The 15,598-nt window shown below is 35.2% G+C and overlaps 1 protein-coding gene across 1 annotated transcript; it reads left to right on the top strand.

Annotated features, from left to right (window-relative positions):
- Positions 1–1,524: 1,524 nt before the first annotated feature.
- On the top strand, positions 1,525–14,822 carry LOC145619101 (uncharacterized). Its single transcript, XM_081673702.1, has 19 exons — positions 1,525–1,911; positions 3,615–3,718; positions 3,870–3,956; positions 4,719–4,794; positions 4,887–4,961; positions 5,070–5,123; positions 5,475–5,534; positions 5,627–5,743; positions 6,633–6,727; positions 7,030–7,235; positions 7,520–7,617; positions 9,556–9,659; positions 9,754–9,919; positions 10,838–10,960; positions 11,090–11,172; positions 12,256–12,397; positions 12,507–12,536; positions 12,669–12,739; positions 13,726–14,822. Exons 1-19 carry the CDS (start codon positions 1,873–1,875, stop codon positions 14,537–14,539), a joined length of 2,544 nt encoding a protein of 847 aa, XP_081529828.1. The 5' UTR covers positions 1,525–1,872; the 3' UTR covers positions 14,540–14,822.
- Positions 14,823–15,598: the final 776 nt, after the last annotated feature.

The raw sequence follows: 15,598 nt of genomic DNA on the forward strand, positions 1-15,598 counted from the left end.
AAGGACCATTTCCACAGGCGGCTTCACTGTCATTTTTACTCCTTAGTCAACAGAATCAGCGGACACCCTTCATCCTCTGAATCACATTTATGCCTGGTCATCATTCGACACATCGTCCTCTTCTTTTCTAGCGGAAGTCAGGATCTTTGGATTTCCTCGTTATCCTGCCATCGTACTATACGAAATAGCAAGTTTCTCCACTCTTGAAGCAGCCTCATTTTCGCCAATATCCATCTCATCCATATCATCTTCTACCCTCACATTAGTAGGTTGCACTGCCCATTTGGCTTATTTATTATTAAATCGGCGTAGCACATTCGCCTTTTCTGAGGAGAGTTCATTTTCTCTATGTCCTCTCGTTTTCTCTTTTAACATAATAACCAACAAATGATATTGTGTTGAAATTCTCACTTGACACTCCATTGGTAGGATAATAAAAAAAAAAAAGTCATTTTAGATGTCGAAAGACCGGCCAATTGTGGTATTATTTTTGATAAATTTTCATTTAAATACGACCATGTATGTTAATCTATGTTACCCACTTTGTAACATATAGAAAGGTCTTTTGTTATAAAAAAATTTACCAAAATGGAGGTGAAATAACTATTTCAAAACACATTAAAAGGGAACATGGAACTTGAAAAAAAAAGTTTCTAAGTATTGAGTGATACTACTCAAATATTTAACCAACTAATCTATTTATAAAATCCCACTTATTTTAATTCTAAGAGTTAGATTTTCATATAATATGATGCATAGTAGATATCAATGAACCTACTTGGCAAATTATCAGAAGAATAACATAGATTTTATACCTTAAAGATAAATGGTCAGTTTGGGTATTTGATCATTCGTAAAATTAGTTGTAGTACCTAAAACAAACAGATCCTTTTGGCATCATTGTGCTTTTAAGTTTTTAGTTTTTAATTTTGAAAGTCATTTGATATATTTCATAAAAAGAATTTTAAAAAATTGGACAAAATTATTAGAATCATCATTATTTTTTTTTTTTTGGAATAGGAATCATCATTATTTTGAAAACTAAGAACAAAAACAATTCAAACTCACTTTTTGTGATTTTTTGTTTAAAAAAAAAACAGAAAACTAAAAAAAAAAACAAAAAAAGCTCTAAATTTTCAAGGGTTTTCATGTTATCGATTTGATCATATTAAAGATTATTTTGCACTCTTTATTATCTAAATGGCTACATATTCAATAATTAATAATCAAATCACAAATTCATGATTATCGAATTCTAAACCCCCTTCTATATAGAAAGATAATTGAAATCCAAAATTTAAAATCATATGTAATAATCCTTACATTAAACCAACTTAAATAGTTAATATTTCACCCAAAATTTTCAAAAGTTAGTTTTTCCCCTAACTACTCATGATCCATATACTATAAATTTCATGTTGACAAACCAAATTCTTTTAATAATTATTTATATAATATAAAAAAAAACCTACCACATTATATAATGTCATTTTCAATTTCCTCATTACACACTCTCTTGTAAAATCTGGTCTAAATTATACATTTTGTACTTTTGCGCACCACACCACACCACACCACACCACACCCACATCAAATTCCGCCCTCTTCTTCCTCCTTCCTCAGCTCTGCTTTCCTCCATCTTCAACAAAATCTAGGGTTTTTCTCTTTCTCTCTCTACTTTCTCTCTCCTCCCTTTCACTCGATCACCTCCCAAATCTCCCCTTTTCTTCTCCTACCTTTTTCCCCCCTTTTCCCTCTTTCAATTTCTGGGGTTTTCACTAGATCTGTCCGCCATTTTTGCGCACCTTCAAGTTCCGAGCTTTTTGGGTTTTCTCTCTTTGTCTTCCCCCTTTTACTGGGTCATTCTTCGTCATGTTTTGGAAGCTCACTGCCTTGTCTGCTTCGTCGCCGGTATGTTTGTTAACTTGCTTTCTAATTTTGAATCCGGGTTTGGGTTTTTTTTAGCTTGTTGTTCTGGAATCGTATCTAATTTTTGATCTGTTGGGTTTAATTTGTGTTGTTATTTGTGGTTTATGCTGTATTAGATGTGTTTGGGATTTGTTGAAATGTTCAAAGTTCAATGATTGATGATTTTTGGATGGGAGTTGAACTGTTAGATTCGGGTTTCGAAAGTTTTTCTGGGATTTGTAATTGTGGTTGAATGAGTTGAGGAAGATTTAGCTTGATTTTAGCTCTTGGGGTTCTATCTTTACTCGATTATTTGAATGAGTTAGATCAAATCTTCCGAATTCCTTCCGAATTGGACCTATGCCGTCGACGTTATTCCTAGGATGTGATCATTTGAGACATGTTGTGGGTGAGGAAGTTGCTGAACAAATCCCACATCCTTTTGCCCTTGATTATCCTTGTATTCATGCTGCTCAAATGAATGTTGCTGAACAAATCCCAAATTTTTTTTCCCCTTAATTGCCCTTGTATAAGCCCTGTTGAAATGAATGTTCAGAGACGTGCGATGTTACTTTAGAAACTGAATAATTGCCATATTCATTTTAGTTTTTAGAGGCAAAACCAATTGAATTAGTCTGTATTGCATGTTTTAGCAATCAGCAAGGTGGGCACAATAAAACATTATCTCACAATTTGTGTTAATGCTCTCCTATGACGACAATATATTACAATTTATTCCACAGCCTTTTTATGTGCGAACCAAGCGTTTCTAGATTGCTGAAGTAACGCTGAAAACTTTCAGCTCTTGTGTTTCATCTTTTTTCTGAAATTTTTAAAGATTCAGTTGAGTGAAATCCAATCTTGGTCAGGTGAAGAGGTCTAAATTATATGGTGTACATCTGCTGAATTAATCTAATGAATCAGACTGAGTTTTTTGATTCCTAGGAGGGGATACTGCATTCTTCTTTTTCTTTTGTTGTTGTAACTTCTCCCTTCATCCCTTTTTTTTTTGCCCCTTTTTCTTATTTGAAATGTTTTTCTTTCACTTTTCTCTTGAGTTGGAAACAATACTCGGCCACCATTTTTTTCTCTACTATATTGTGTGCACAAAATCTTGTGCAAATTTCTATGAGTTAAGTAAATAGGGATAGAGGGAATATTATTTTTTGACTAAACTAGAATGTTAGTTTGGTATATATTTGCTTGTGTACAACAGTAAAATATACAAGAAGTGAACAAGTTGTAATGGAATCCTGGAAATTGTGGTAAGTTTTCATTTTTAGAAGTAAAGGTAGAAGGGAAAAGGGAGAAGGGGATTCCCTTTTCCTGTGGAAATCATCTTGGTCTTGTACTTCCAGGGTGTACTTTTTATGTACTTTTGCTTGAATAAATATCAATTAACTCTCTTGTAGAATTCTATCACATCTTAAAAGAATTGCTTATAATCTTAAAAAAGAAATTAAAATGCAATGTGCCCCTCAGAAATTAGTAGGGTCTTTGCATCGAGAGTTCCATTATGACATTCTTTTATATTGTTAAGAGAAATACTTTATACGCTGGTGCCTTGGTAATTAATAATGGTTTGGGTCAGTGATAAATTGGAATGATTTTTTTATTATAGTTGCCTAAAGAACTTAGTATTTAATCTGATTTACTCACTGCTTCAGGTTGTTGACGCATGACCTTTTTTATTTTACTTTGTTTAGGTTGATGCAATATTAGACAAGGACAACTTCACTTTGGAAGAGCTATTGGATGAAGAAGAAATAATCCAAGAATGCAAAGCTTTGAACAGTCGCTTGATTAACTTGTAATTGATTCTTTTCGGAGTGATGTTTGTTATTTCCTTTATTGTTTCCATCTACCTTTTTAATTAATATTCAAGTTTGTCCCTGGTCAATTTGTGGAGATCCTACGTGTTTCTGTTTTTTTAATCTTTTTGATTTGTAAAATTCCTCCAGCTTACGGGACAGAGCTCAGGTGGAGCAGCTTTTACGCTATGTTGTAGAAGAACCTCCAGAGGATGCTGACAGCAAACGCACCTTCAAGTAAAACACCTTTTAATCTTAACTGCATTTTTATATGAATTGGTTGATAGCTGTTTTATGTGGCACTATAGTTTAATTTATTGTGTGAATTTGACTACTTGATGTTCCAGTTTAGCTTTTTTTCCTTAGAGGCTTTGATCCTTTGAATAAATAGGTGAATTAATCATTCTACAGTCACTAACTTTGGAGGAGTAAAGGAAGCTATTGGTTTCCAAATTCAAATTTCCTTTTCAGATGTTTATCTTGTTTGTTTGAACTAGCTGTTACTGTAGCTAATTTAGAGAGCTAATTTAGAGTTGTTGCCTGTAACTTCAACTGAAGTTCCTTTGATAATTGATATCTCCTTTTCTTGCCTTTTGACTTTTAAAGTTGCTCGATCAACTTTCTTGAACTTCTTAAATTATATTACTGCAAGAAATGCAGCCCTATATTGCAAGTGAAACTTGATGTCTACCATTGTTGAGCGGAAGTACTTTGAGGGTATGACAAACTGATTTTGAATGAATGCTGTGCAATGCTTGATTGAAAAGTTTTAAAAGGCTAATTTGGGTAGCTGAGGTATAAGCTGATACTTGATAGTTATTTCTAGGGAGGCTTTTTGGTAATTCTTTGAGCCTCTGACAATTGTTGTTTTTGGATGAACGATGTGCAATGCCAACTCTCATTGCATGGTTTGATCCTTAAAAATTCCATATGCTGTGTTATAATGGCCCATCTGAAAACTCATGAAGTTTTGTATTATGGTGTTGCTTGGTATTGTAGGTTCCCATTTGTGGCTTCAGAGGTTTTTACATGTGAAATTGATGTCATTTTGAGGACATTAGTGGAAGAGGAGGAGGTATGGTTTCTGTTTATTCATCATGGTATTACCTTTCTGGCTTTCCCAAAAAAGAATCTAGCACATTTATCTTTATTTCTGATACTTTTCAGATGATGGATTTTCTCTTCTCATTTTTGGAACCCAACCGACCTCATAGCGCCTTGCTTGCTGGGTATTTCAGCAAAGTATGCCCTTTTTTTTGGTTAAATTTTTTCAACGTAATGATTTTTTGCTGGTGCTGCTTTACTGTTTCTGCTGGAAGCTGATGTTTTGGTTCCATTTTGGCATTATAGGTTGTTGTGTGTCTCATGTTGAGGAAGACAGTCCCACTCATGAACTATGTGCAAGTAAGTGCTCACTTACTCACATCTCTCTCTTTTTCAAACCCCAAAATAGAGCCTGTAGATTCAATCAAACGTCGAAGAGGTCTTTGATGACTTGTTTAACCTCGGAGGTGTTCAAGTGTTGCGTCTTGCATCGTCCATGCCTTGCTTAAATTACGTTTTTATGTGGTTGGGGATTGTTGCTAATGTGGCAATAATCTAAAATTATAATGTCATCAGCCTGCAATATTTTCCTGTACTTACCTTCCCTCTTACAGAAATGTCCTGTTTTAAAAAAGATAACAGTGGGCCTCATTTTTTTTTTCCCCATAGGCTCGTCACTTGTTTTAAACTGTACGTTTTTTGGTTCAACAGGCTCACCAAGATGTTTTCCAGCAGCTGGTTGATTTGATTGGAATTACATCCATAATGGAGGTCAGTTACTCTGATAGTTTTGGTCCCTCAGTCAATTAATGATCATTGTTTGTTCTTAGTGGGCGTTGTGCTGGTTATTGTTTTCTGGACAGGTCTTAGTTCGACTTGTAGGTGCTGATGATCATGTTTACCCTAATTACATGGATGTCATGAGGTGGTTAGCTGACAGTAATTTGCTGGAGATGATAGTTGATAAATTGAGTCCTTCTGTAAGTGTAACTTGTGCTCTTGTTCTCCTGTTCTCCTATATTGTATTCCTTTCTAAACTTTTTCTTAGTTTTTCATGCAAAAAATTTAATGTCTGAAGTGTGTATGGTACTAAATGAGGATGGGAGAGTACAAATCTGTTTCAAGAGTGGTGGTGGAATGAGCGAGGTTATGAGGATGAGCCTTTTGTGTTTTTAAAAACTATGTGTTTGGATAAAGGCTGGTCTCATGCTTAAATGCTCGTAAAAGCCATATTTTGACTATTCCCTACATTGCATATCAGCAAGAAAAACAGGGAGACATTTGGGATATAGAAAGGAGTTGGAGGCAAGAACTATGTACAAAGGAATCACACTTATTGGACAATTTTCACCGATTAGAATTTCTTTCTACCCCATACTCCCAAGAACCACTCGCTGCTTAATGATAGTAGATCAAATTCAAACCCACAAGAGGATTGTTTTTCTTTTATTCCTATTAATGACAGATTTTTTCTTACATGAGACGAGCTAAGTTTATGATACCAAATAGGCTGAAAAGGGGTACTAAGTCCCAAAGAAATCTAGCCTTTTCATATCCGTGTAGAGACTGTTTTTTTACCTGGATTTTCTTTATTTGAACTTGTAAGACTTTAGATACACCTATTTGTACTCAGAACTAATTAGCTGCTAATAATCTTGGTAGCTCTTTTCAAGACTTGCCTAAACTTATCAGCTTTTTATCTTTAGTTATTTTAACCTTATCTTAATTTTGTTATTTCTAAAACTGTTTTTTAACGGAAAAAGAACAAGGCCATAGTCTGTAGTAGTTACAGTGTATTGCGTTCTCCTTTTGTTTGATCCCCTTTTGCTGATGGTTTCTTTTTTCCTTTGTTCTTGTTCAATGAGTCAGTGCCCATCAGAGGTACAAGCTAATGCAGCAGAAACTCTGTGTGCTATTACTCGGAATATGGGCTCGCCTCTTGCAGCAAAACTTTCCAGTCCCAGGTTTGTAGATCTAAAACATCACTTTATTGTATACTTATTTATGCTTGCTATGCCCTCCATCCCTAAATAGATTTCACTCTTGGTTTTTGCATGGAGATTAAGGATAATGGATATAAAGGTAAACAGTAAAAGAAAGTGTAGGGACGATGTAGAGTGGAAAAGAAAGAGAATTTACTTGGAAAGGCAGTTTGAAATGTGTGGGACATTCGTTGAAGGCAAGTGCGAAATCTTTCTAGGGATGGAGGTAGAAATTGTTTATAAACTACAAACTAGTAACTGAAGGTAATTCTTGTTATATGCAGTTTTGTTGAAAGGATCTTTGCTCATGCGCTTGAAGACTCCTCAACCAAGTCTGGTCTAGTACATTCCTTGTCTGTATGTATATCTTTACTGGATCCAAGAAGATCGACATCTTCTTTGTTGTACCATTCTCTACGAGGCCAACATATGTACGAGGCGCCTATTGCTGTAAATCCTGATACTGTGAGCGCAATGATACCTAGACTAGGTTAGTTTGAAACTCTATATCTATCATTGCTATATGTAAATGTTCTACTGCTATGTTATCTTGTCAAATCTTTTATTGGATTAATTGATTAGAGGTCCTTTCATACGTGGTGTCCTTGTATTATTATTTTCTTTGTGTTTTCTTTGCCTTTGCATCAGGTTTCTGTGTGTTTGTTCTCTTTTGTTTGCTATATCAGTGTGCTAAAGCTATTGGTGCCTCTTTTTTAATTGATAATTATGTGCCACTCACTTATTAAAAGTTATTTATTTATTTGTGTTCCACAGGTGATTTGCTAATGCTTTTGAATGTGACATCTGATGAGAAGATTCTACCCACACCATATGGTTTTCTAAGACCACCTCTAGGAAAACATCGGCTCAAGGTCTATTTCTCTCTGGCTTGCTCTGCGATGGGTACTGTTCTCTGTGATGTTTCAGTTCCCTTATATAATCACATCCAAAACATCATCTTGACATTCTCAATTTTTATTTTCTTTTGGGTGTAGAAATAACATAAAATTACCTGAATAATAAAATAAACTTGAAAAAGGATATCTGGAAAGTTTAGTATGGCACTACTTCGATTTGGTGCCTGATGTGGCCCATTCTAGTCTGATGTAGAATTGAGAGTATGTTGTACTCAGGTGTTTGAGCATAAGGTCCTATCACACCATATCTATTTTTCATCTATTGCATGGTGATTGAAATACATGGCAAATTTTCTAACTAATGCCACACAGTGATAGGGGTACTGTGTCTTTCTAGTTATTTCAAGATAAATTGGTGATTTATTTAATTACCTGAGCAACACTACAATTTGATATCAAGGACAAGGATCCCTTCAAGTACGAGGTTAAACAAGGCCATGCAATCATGGTGTGCACCAGATGAAGATAATCCTGAATAAGGCCAGAGATGTGACATCAGATATTCTAACTAAAATACCTGCAAAGTGGCCAACTTGCAAATATCTGAAGAGCCTTTGAGATTTGAATCCCTATGCAAAGTGTGATCTTTTAATTTAAAAGATTTCCAGTCGTATTTTCATCTAGGAAATCACCATGAAATTGTGGGAACATTCTTGGATTAAATCCTTTTTTTTTTTTTTTTTTTTTTTTTTTTGGGTATGTATTGACAAGGACCTTAATCTCTATTTCTTGATTAGGGAGGGTAGTGCTTCTTTCAAGAGCTTTTCACTTTCCGCTTTAGAAGGAACATTTGGTGCTTGGAAGTGGGCAGCTGGTGTTAGAAAATGCTTTCCTTTGGTTATCCTAATCAATTTGGTATCAAATAGTTTGGTCTAGGAACTAATGGTCTTGCAGAAGAGTTAGGTTTCCGTCAAATGGTTTATTTGGATACACACTCACACTGATGACAAACTGTAGTTCTTTCGGCCATATTAAGTGCATTTTCTCTTGCAGATCTGTCTGAATGTCACTTTATTGATTTGAACACAATGTTCAGTTTTATCTTCTGCATTTCTTTTTTACCATTGACATTATATGTTATACTTCTTCCACTCTTTTTTTGTGGACATGTTGTGACTTTTAACACAATTCATAAACTCTACTTTGACCAGCTTTTATGATTTATAATTATGCTGAAACAATAGTCAACTGGGATCTTGTTAAAATTATCTCATTGTATATTTTCATGATATTAACTTTTTATATATTTAGTTATGAATGATATTTTCGTTGGCTATTGTGGTATAAGAAACGTGTCAACAAAGTAGGAATGAAGGAAGTATATTACTAATTTGAATGTTATAATTGTCATGTATGATTTCAAAGGTGTAGATTTGTGCATACATACCCAGTGTTTTTTTTTATTTCCTTTTCTATGGAGAATAAAGATAGTCACAAGGGGGATCGGAAATATGTTTTCTTTTTCTCTTGTGTAGATCCATTGCTCCTTTTAACTTCAGCGTTACAAAATTATTATTTTTTGCTTATTTGTTCAATATATATTGTTGAGAAACTGACCTTAATGTATTAATAATACATGATAATGGAAGAAAAGACGAAATGCGCCTCTAAGCTTTATGATGTCGATGTTCACTATTATGTCCATGAGTTTCCCTCACTTTTGACTCATTTCATTTGCTCTTCAATTTAGAAGGTGGGGTACATGCGTGCTTAGTGGGTTGAACCCATATCTTTCTATTGAGATATGGGTGCTAAAGTGTTGCCCAGCCTCACTGAATATTTGCTGATATGATTTCTTTTTATATTGGTGAATTTTTTTTTTCTTACAATCTTGCGCATGGAATTCATAGCTCTCAATTGATATATCTGTCTTGATTGTTATGCCTTCCCCAGATTGTTGAGTTCATTGCTGTTCTGTTGAAAGCTGGCAACCAAGCTGCAGAAGAGGAATTGGTGAACTCTGGAACCATCAAAAGAGTCTTAGATCTCTTTTTTGAGTGAGTTGCTGGTGCTCTATATTGTCCAAATTGATTGCTGTTCAAATATATTTTGTATCTATTGATGTTGATGTGGATATAATTGACATTTCAGGTACCCATACAATAATGCATTACATCATCATGTTGAAAGCATAATATCATCCTGCTTGGAGAGCCGGAATGATACTGTTATTGATCATCTTTTCAAAGTTTGTGATTTGATCAGAAAGATTCTTGATGCTGATAAGCATCCTATGCTTTCTAGTAATCGTGAACTGGTAAATCGACAGTGCCTTTTGCTTTCTTCAAACTTAATGATGCCAATGTTATGACTTACGATAGTTCAAGTAAAATCTCCTTGTATGTAGTGAAATAGGTGTTTTCTATAGGATGCTCATTTTTTTAGAAACCAAGTTGCTAACCAAGTGAATAAACAACTATAACATGGCCAAGGAGGTGTAACATGGCTAGATCTCAATATGAATTCAATTGCTGCTCACCATTTACTTTTTGCTCTGTTGTAGACTTTTTCCTTAGCAGTGTAATCTGTTATTAGATACATAGATCAATGTACAAATCTTTAGTGTGTGAGACTCATGTATTTAGTGAGATGTCTGAAAGTTACAACCAACAAATTAATATATCACCCTAGAATTAAAAAAAAAATGTCACACTGATCTCACAGCTATTAGCAGAGTGTATCATACTCTTGGACATGATTTTGCGTAGAGCATTGTGGTCATATGCTTTTTGGAAGATCTGTAAATTTCCTACCATCAGATATTGTTGACTTTTAAGTATCATGTGTCTCCGTACAAGCGATTGCTTCTTCCCTTAGATCTGGTGACAGAATTGACAAATAACCTTTTAATAATCAGGATAAAATGGGTCCACCATGTGTTGCTTGAATATGTGGAGGTATATTCATCTCTCAAACGTTCTGCATCCAAGATTACCACTGTTTTGGTTGAACTCTTTCATGTTTTTAGAATTTAGATTATAGGAACTTCTAACACAAAGTAAAGTGTAATCAGCCTATTTGCTTTTTTTGGTTTTGTTTTGTGTTTGTGTTGTGGATTTTTTGTTTTTTGGGCGGTGGGGGATTAGTATAGGGGAAGCTTTAGCATATCAAAAAATATTATAGAAAGCTGTGGTATCTTTTGGTTGATGTTCTTTGTGCAACATCACTATTGCAGCCAACAGTACCTGCTGTTGATAAGAAGCCGCCAAGGGTTGGTAATGTGGGACATATAACTCGAATTGCTAACAAAATTGTACAACTTGGACAAGGCAACAGAAGCATTCAAACATATATTCAGGTGCATATAGTATTTGAGGTCTTCAAACTCAGAAGTTTATTGATGCTTACTTTTTTAGGCATGTCCTGTTTATTTTTCAATTGTTTGACTTTTTTGTTGACCTTTTTTTCCTGTATATCTGGATTGTAGGAAACTGGTGAATGGAATGAATGGCATGCTTCAGTTTTGCAGGAAAGAAACGTGTTAGAAAATGTCTACCGTTGGGCTTGTGGGTATGTGTTTAAATCATGTCTGAGATTGCTGTTGCTATAAATTATCTCATTTAATATTTTATATAGCATTATTTTTCGGTTTTTTATTACCACGAGGTGACGATAGTTTGTGGTATGCCACTTGATTTGATGTTAAGCTGATGTTACTTAATGCCTTACATTGTCCTTTTGCTTTCCCCTTAGTCTTAAGAGGATCTTTTTATAAACATGTCTCAATGGTCATTGACATTATTAAGGGTTATTTAGTGGCGTTGTGGTAAATAGCATATAAGCTCTATGCTTCTCTCCGTATATGCTAATCTTGGAGCAAATTTGTCGACATGTTGGTATTTGTAGTTATCAATGGCTTGTGCCTGTTCATTCATGCATGTATGTGTTTTTATCATCTAGCAAGGCAAACTGCAGCATTTTCAAAGAGAATTTTACTTCTCAAATTATCATGCATTTAGAGCTACACAAATTAAAAGGCGAGGATGCAATCATGTACATGCTTTCTCATCTTCATGTAAGTTTTTTGAGGGTACTTCTTACTCACATACACCTAAAATTTAACTCAGTATGCAAATTGAGAACTTAAAAAAGTAGAGCTGGCCAATTATGATTCAGCCTATCCTCATACATGATACACCTATTCTGAAAATTCCCTTAATCTAATGGACCAGTATAAGATAGTTAATTACCCATCTCATACTATAGCTGTTAAAATACTTTCAGCACTTGTTATTAATGTGAATTTAAGAAAACGTCTCTAGATGTGCAGCTAATGATTCTCTCTTATCCTATTGTAGTTGAGCAAGAGAACATGTCGATTTTAACTCCATTCCAGAGAAGTATGGTCGTATTAGTCATTTCTGTAGACACTGAACTTTGTAGCTTCTGGTCATCTATCCCCCCCCCCCCCACCAAGTATACTGTCATCCATGTTTTGAAAAAAGAATGGAATAATTCTTATGCATTGATTTGATATGGGTGTGATGAAATTGCTAGCATGTGTTCCTTATGGTCGCTGTCATAGCGATTTTGTATTCTTAGCAACTACATACATGAATTGACTCTAACTCATTTTTACCCCACTACATGCAGGCGTCCAACTGCATTGCATGACAGAACAAGGGATAGTGATGACGATGACCTTCACGATAGAGACTATGATGTTGCTGCATTAGCTAATAACCTTAGTCAGGCTTTTAGACCTGATTTGTTCGGGAATGAGGGTGCTGAAGAGGTATAGGGCTGCTTTGGCATTTTGTCTGGGTTATGCTGCATAGTTTATACCATCTGCACCTTCTTTTTAAAAAAAACTTAGTAATATGTTGTTATCTTTGTTGTTGCAGGACAATGGGGCTGTTGATCGGGATGACGAGGTATTAGAATAACATCTTGCTTTGTGAAAAAGAGAAACACTAGAAAAGCGGCAAAGACCATCTTGAAATAGGGGAATATATTTGCCAAATTAATCTTCTCTAGCTTATAGCTTTCTTTATGCCTATTTGCAGGATGTCTACTTTGATGATGAATCTGCTGAAGTTGTTATATCTTCATTGCGTCTTGGTGATGACCAAGGAAGGTATGATTTTTCAGTAATGTGGTTTTAGCTTACATTAACCCACCTATGCTGTCAAATCATATTCTTGTTAACATTATAATGTTTTTTGTGACAGTAATATCAGTGTTAGGTTTCAATGTGGTTTAGTGTAACATCTTGGGGGTGCCTACAACTCTGTTTCACTTTATATATTAGATTTTTTTTTTTTGGGTGGTTTAGTGTAACATCTTGGGGGTGCCTACAACTCTGTTTTCACTTTATATATTAGATTTTTTTTTTTTGGGTGACTTATTTCATCTTTTAAGGTTTCTTGTGTTGTTAGCATCTTAATTCAGTTTTGTGTATTTAGTCACAGGAAGCTATTAGATAGTAAGTGTAAAGTTTGGCTTTTGGCATCATCATTTAATGATATTATCAATATCAACATTGTTCCTGCTATTTTTGGGACCTGTGGGCTGGATTTACATGTTTGTCCCTGTAAAGGTGCTGTTTCCAATTGACCACTGATTCAATACACAAACACTTTTCACTAAACAATTCATGAGCACATGAAGTCAACTTTAGTCTACAATATAATAATGATGCAATGGCCACTTATAGTATTGTTATAAATGTTAATTAACAAAGTTGAACTGTTTAACTAAACTATTAGAGAAGATAACTGATGAAACATAAACACTATATTCATATTTTTTTCACTTTGATTCTACTCTCTCCATTCCCAATAAAAAGTTCAATTTCCCTGTTGTACACATATTTAAAAGCTGAGTAAAACTAAGATTATAGCCTATAGGGTTTGGTTAACTAAAGGTGAATATAAAATACAAAATTAGTGGGATTCGGTTGATTAAAAGTGAATAAATATAGAAGATAGTGGGGTTTAATTGATTAAATGCTCTTCGGTTGTTTGTTGTTTTAGCTCTTCCTGAAATCCACGTATGGATTTAGATTTGGGTATGTATTTAGAAGCATGAGATTGAAATCTTATATGTTTTTGTCTACTGCAGTTTGTTCACAAATTCAAATTGGTTTACATTTAAAGACGAGCGAACTGATGACACACCAGTGAGTACCTCTCTATCTGATGCAATGGATGATATCAATTTGAACGGAATTGTAAATGGTGGGAACAGCAGCAGTGATGACGAGGTTGTTGTCGGTGAGGATGAAGAGTTGGCTGATGCTAAAGACTCCACCAGTGGCACATCCAGCTCTGAGCAGAGTGATATGCATGTATGTGGAAAAAATCCAGTTGATGACGAAGAGAGTAAGATTTGCAAGGTGGACCCTTCCCTTGGGGCAGCACCTGTTGTATCTGATAGTTCTGATACTAAGGATCAAATTGCAGAAAGGCCTGCACCAGATTGGGTGAATTGGGGTGAAACATCAGGTTTGTTGGTTGATGGATCGAGTACCAACCCATTTGTTGATCAAGTGCACCCTGTTAGTGATTGCAATGTGGATGAGGTGGTGATACCTAACAAAAGCTCTGAAAATGGGGAAGTCACACTGCCAAATGGCACTTCAAGAGTTGATGACTGCAGGGAAGCATCAGTTAATGGTGATTTAAGTCAAAAACATTCTGCAGCTCCCTCATTGTTTGAAGAGGATGTAGAGTTTGTTGGTGTTGAACCTGAAGGTACGGAGAAGGCAATGGAACAGGCACTAAAGGAAGGAATAGTTGGTGAAGCAGGGCCTTTGAAGAAAAGTGCTGTACCATCAAAAGTATCGGAGGAGAAGCCTGATGAAGGTGCACCAGGGACAGAGTTCAATGATGCAAATTACTGGAGGGTTGAACAGGAGGTTTCTGTTCTTGAGTGAAGCTAGCTGATTTATCAGCATATGAAGCTAAGCTTGTTCTAGTGCTGCCGATCCCCCTTTCCAAAATGGCAAATGCGTTTAAGCCAAACTTATGTACAGTATGTATTTGGCTTTTCTTTGTGGAGGATCAAATGATAATTTATCCACTGCTTAATTTTGTTTTTTCTCATTGCATATGTTCTGTCCATTATTCAAGCTGTGTTGATGTTTTGGCATATTTAGTTCTTTTTACCAATATTTCTTTCTGGTCCAGAAAAATCTGTTAAGGATTGAATTTCCAATATGAGATCAAAACTCAAGACATAAATTGTAGTCTTATCATAGTATTAATGGAGGGGACCTCCATTTATCCGGTTTTGTGCAGATTTTTTTCCTGTCAAACTTTCCACAGTTTTGCGGGGAAGGTTGTTGGTTTTGACATGAATTTTGTATTTATTAACTTGCAATAATGTTAGCATTGGATGCAGATGTATTTTGCTATTCTGGTCTGCGGTTTGTTACTGTTTTCCAGGTGTTCGATTGGAATTATGTGCACTGGCTGAGGGAAGTGAATGTTTCTTCACGAATTTTTGGTAATTTTCTTCATTCTGCACTTACAAAACGACTGTGGAACTGCTGGCTTTATCTTAGTCTTTCTGCCATTGCACCCATAGGTCTCAGGAGTTTGCTACCTATTGATTATTGCAAGGCTGAAATTCGTATGCATTGAGGGCTTTGCTAAACTTATGGAGCGTAATATTTTTTACTTATCTCAAATGTAGTCAGAAATATGTGATTTTGGTGCATGTATAGGCAAGTTTTGAGATCATAGTTCCTTGTGTTGAAGCAGCGAGCAATTTTTCTGATAATTGGTATTTAACGTAAGTCACTTTCTGGGTGATTCCAATATCTTTAAGTATAAGTTGATTTTATTCGAGTTTTAGATACTACGTAAAATTATTAATTGTTTCAATTCGGTTGTCATAATAATCTTGCAATTGCAACTAAGCTTCTTTTTGACAACAGTTGAGGTGATTCCCACCCCCCAGTCCCCCACCACCTTGTTGGATAAGTCCCTTT

Source organism: Chenopodium album, chromosome 27 (assembly GCF_948465745.1).
Source record: "Chenopodium album chromosome 27, dcCheAlbu1.1, whole genome shotgun sequence".
In the NCBI taxonomy this organism is placed as follows: Eukaryota; Viridiplantae; Streptophyta; class Magnoliopsida; order Caryophyllales; family Amaranthaceae; genus Chenopodium; species Chenopodium album.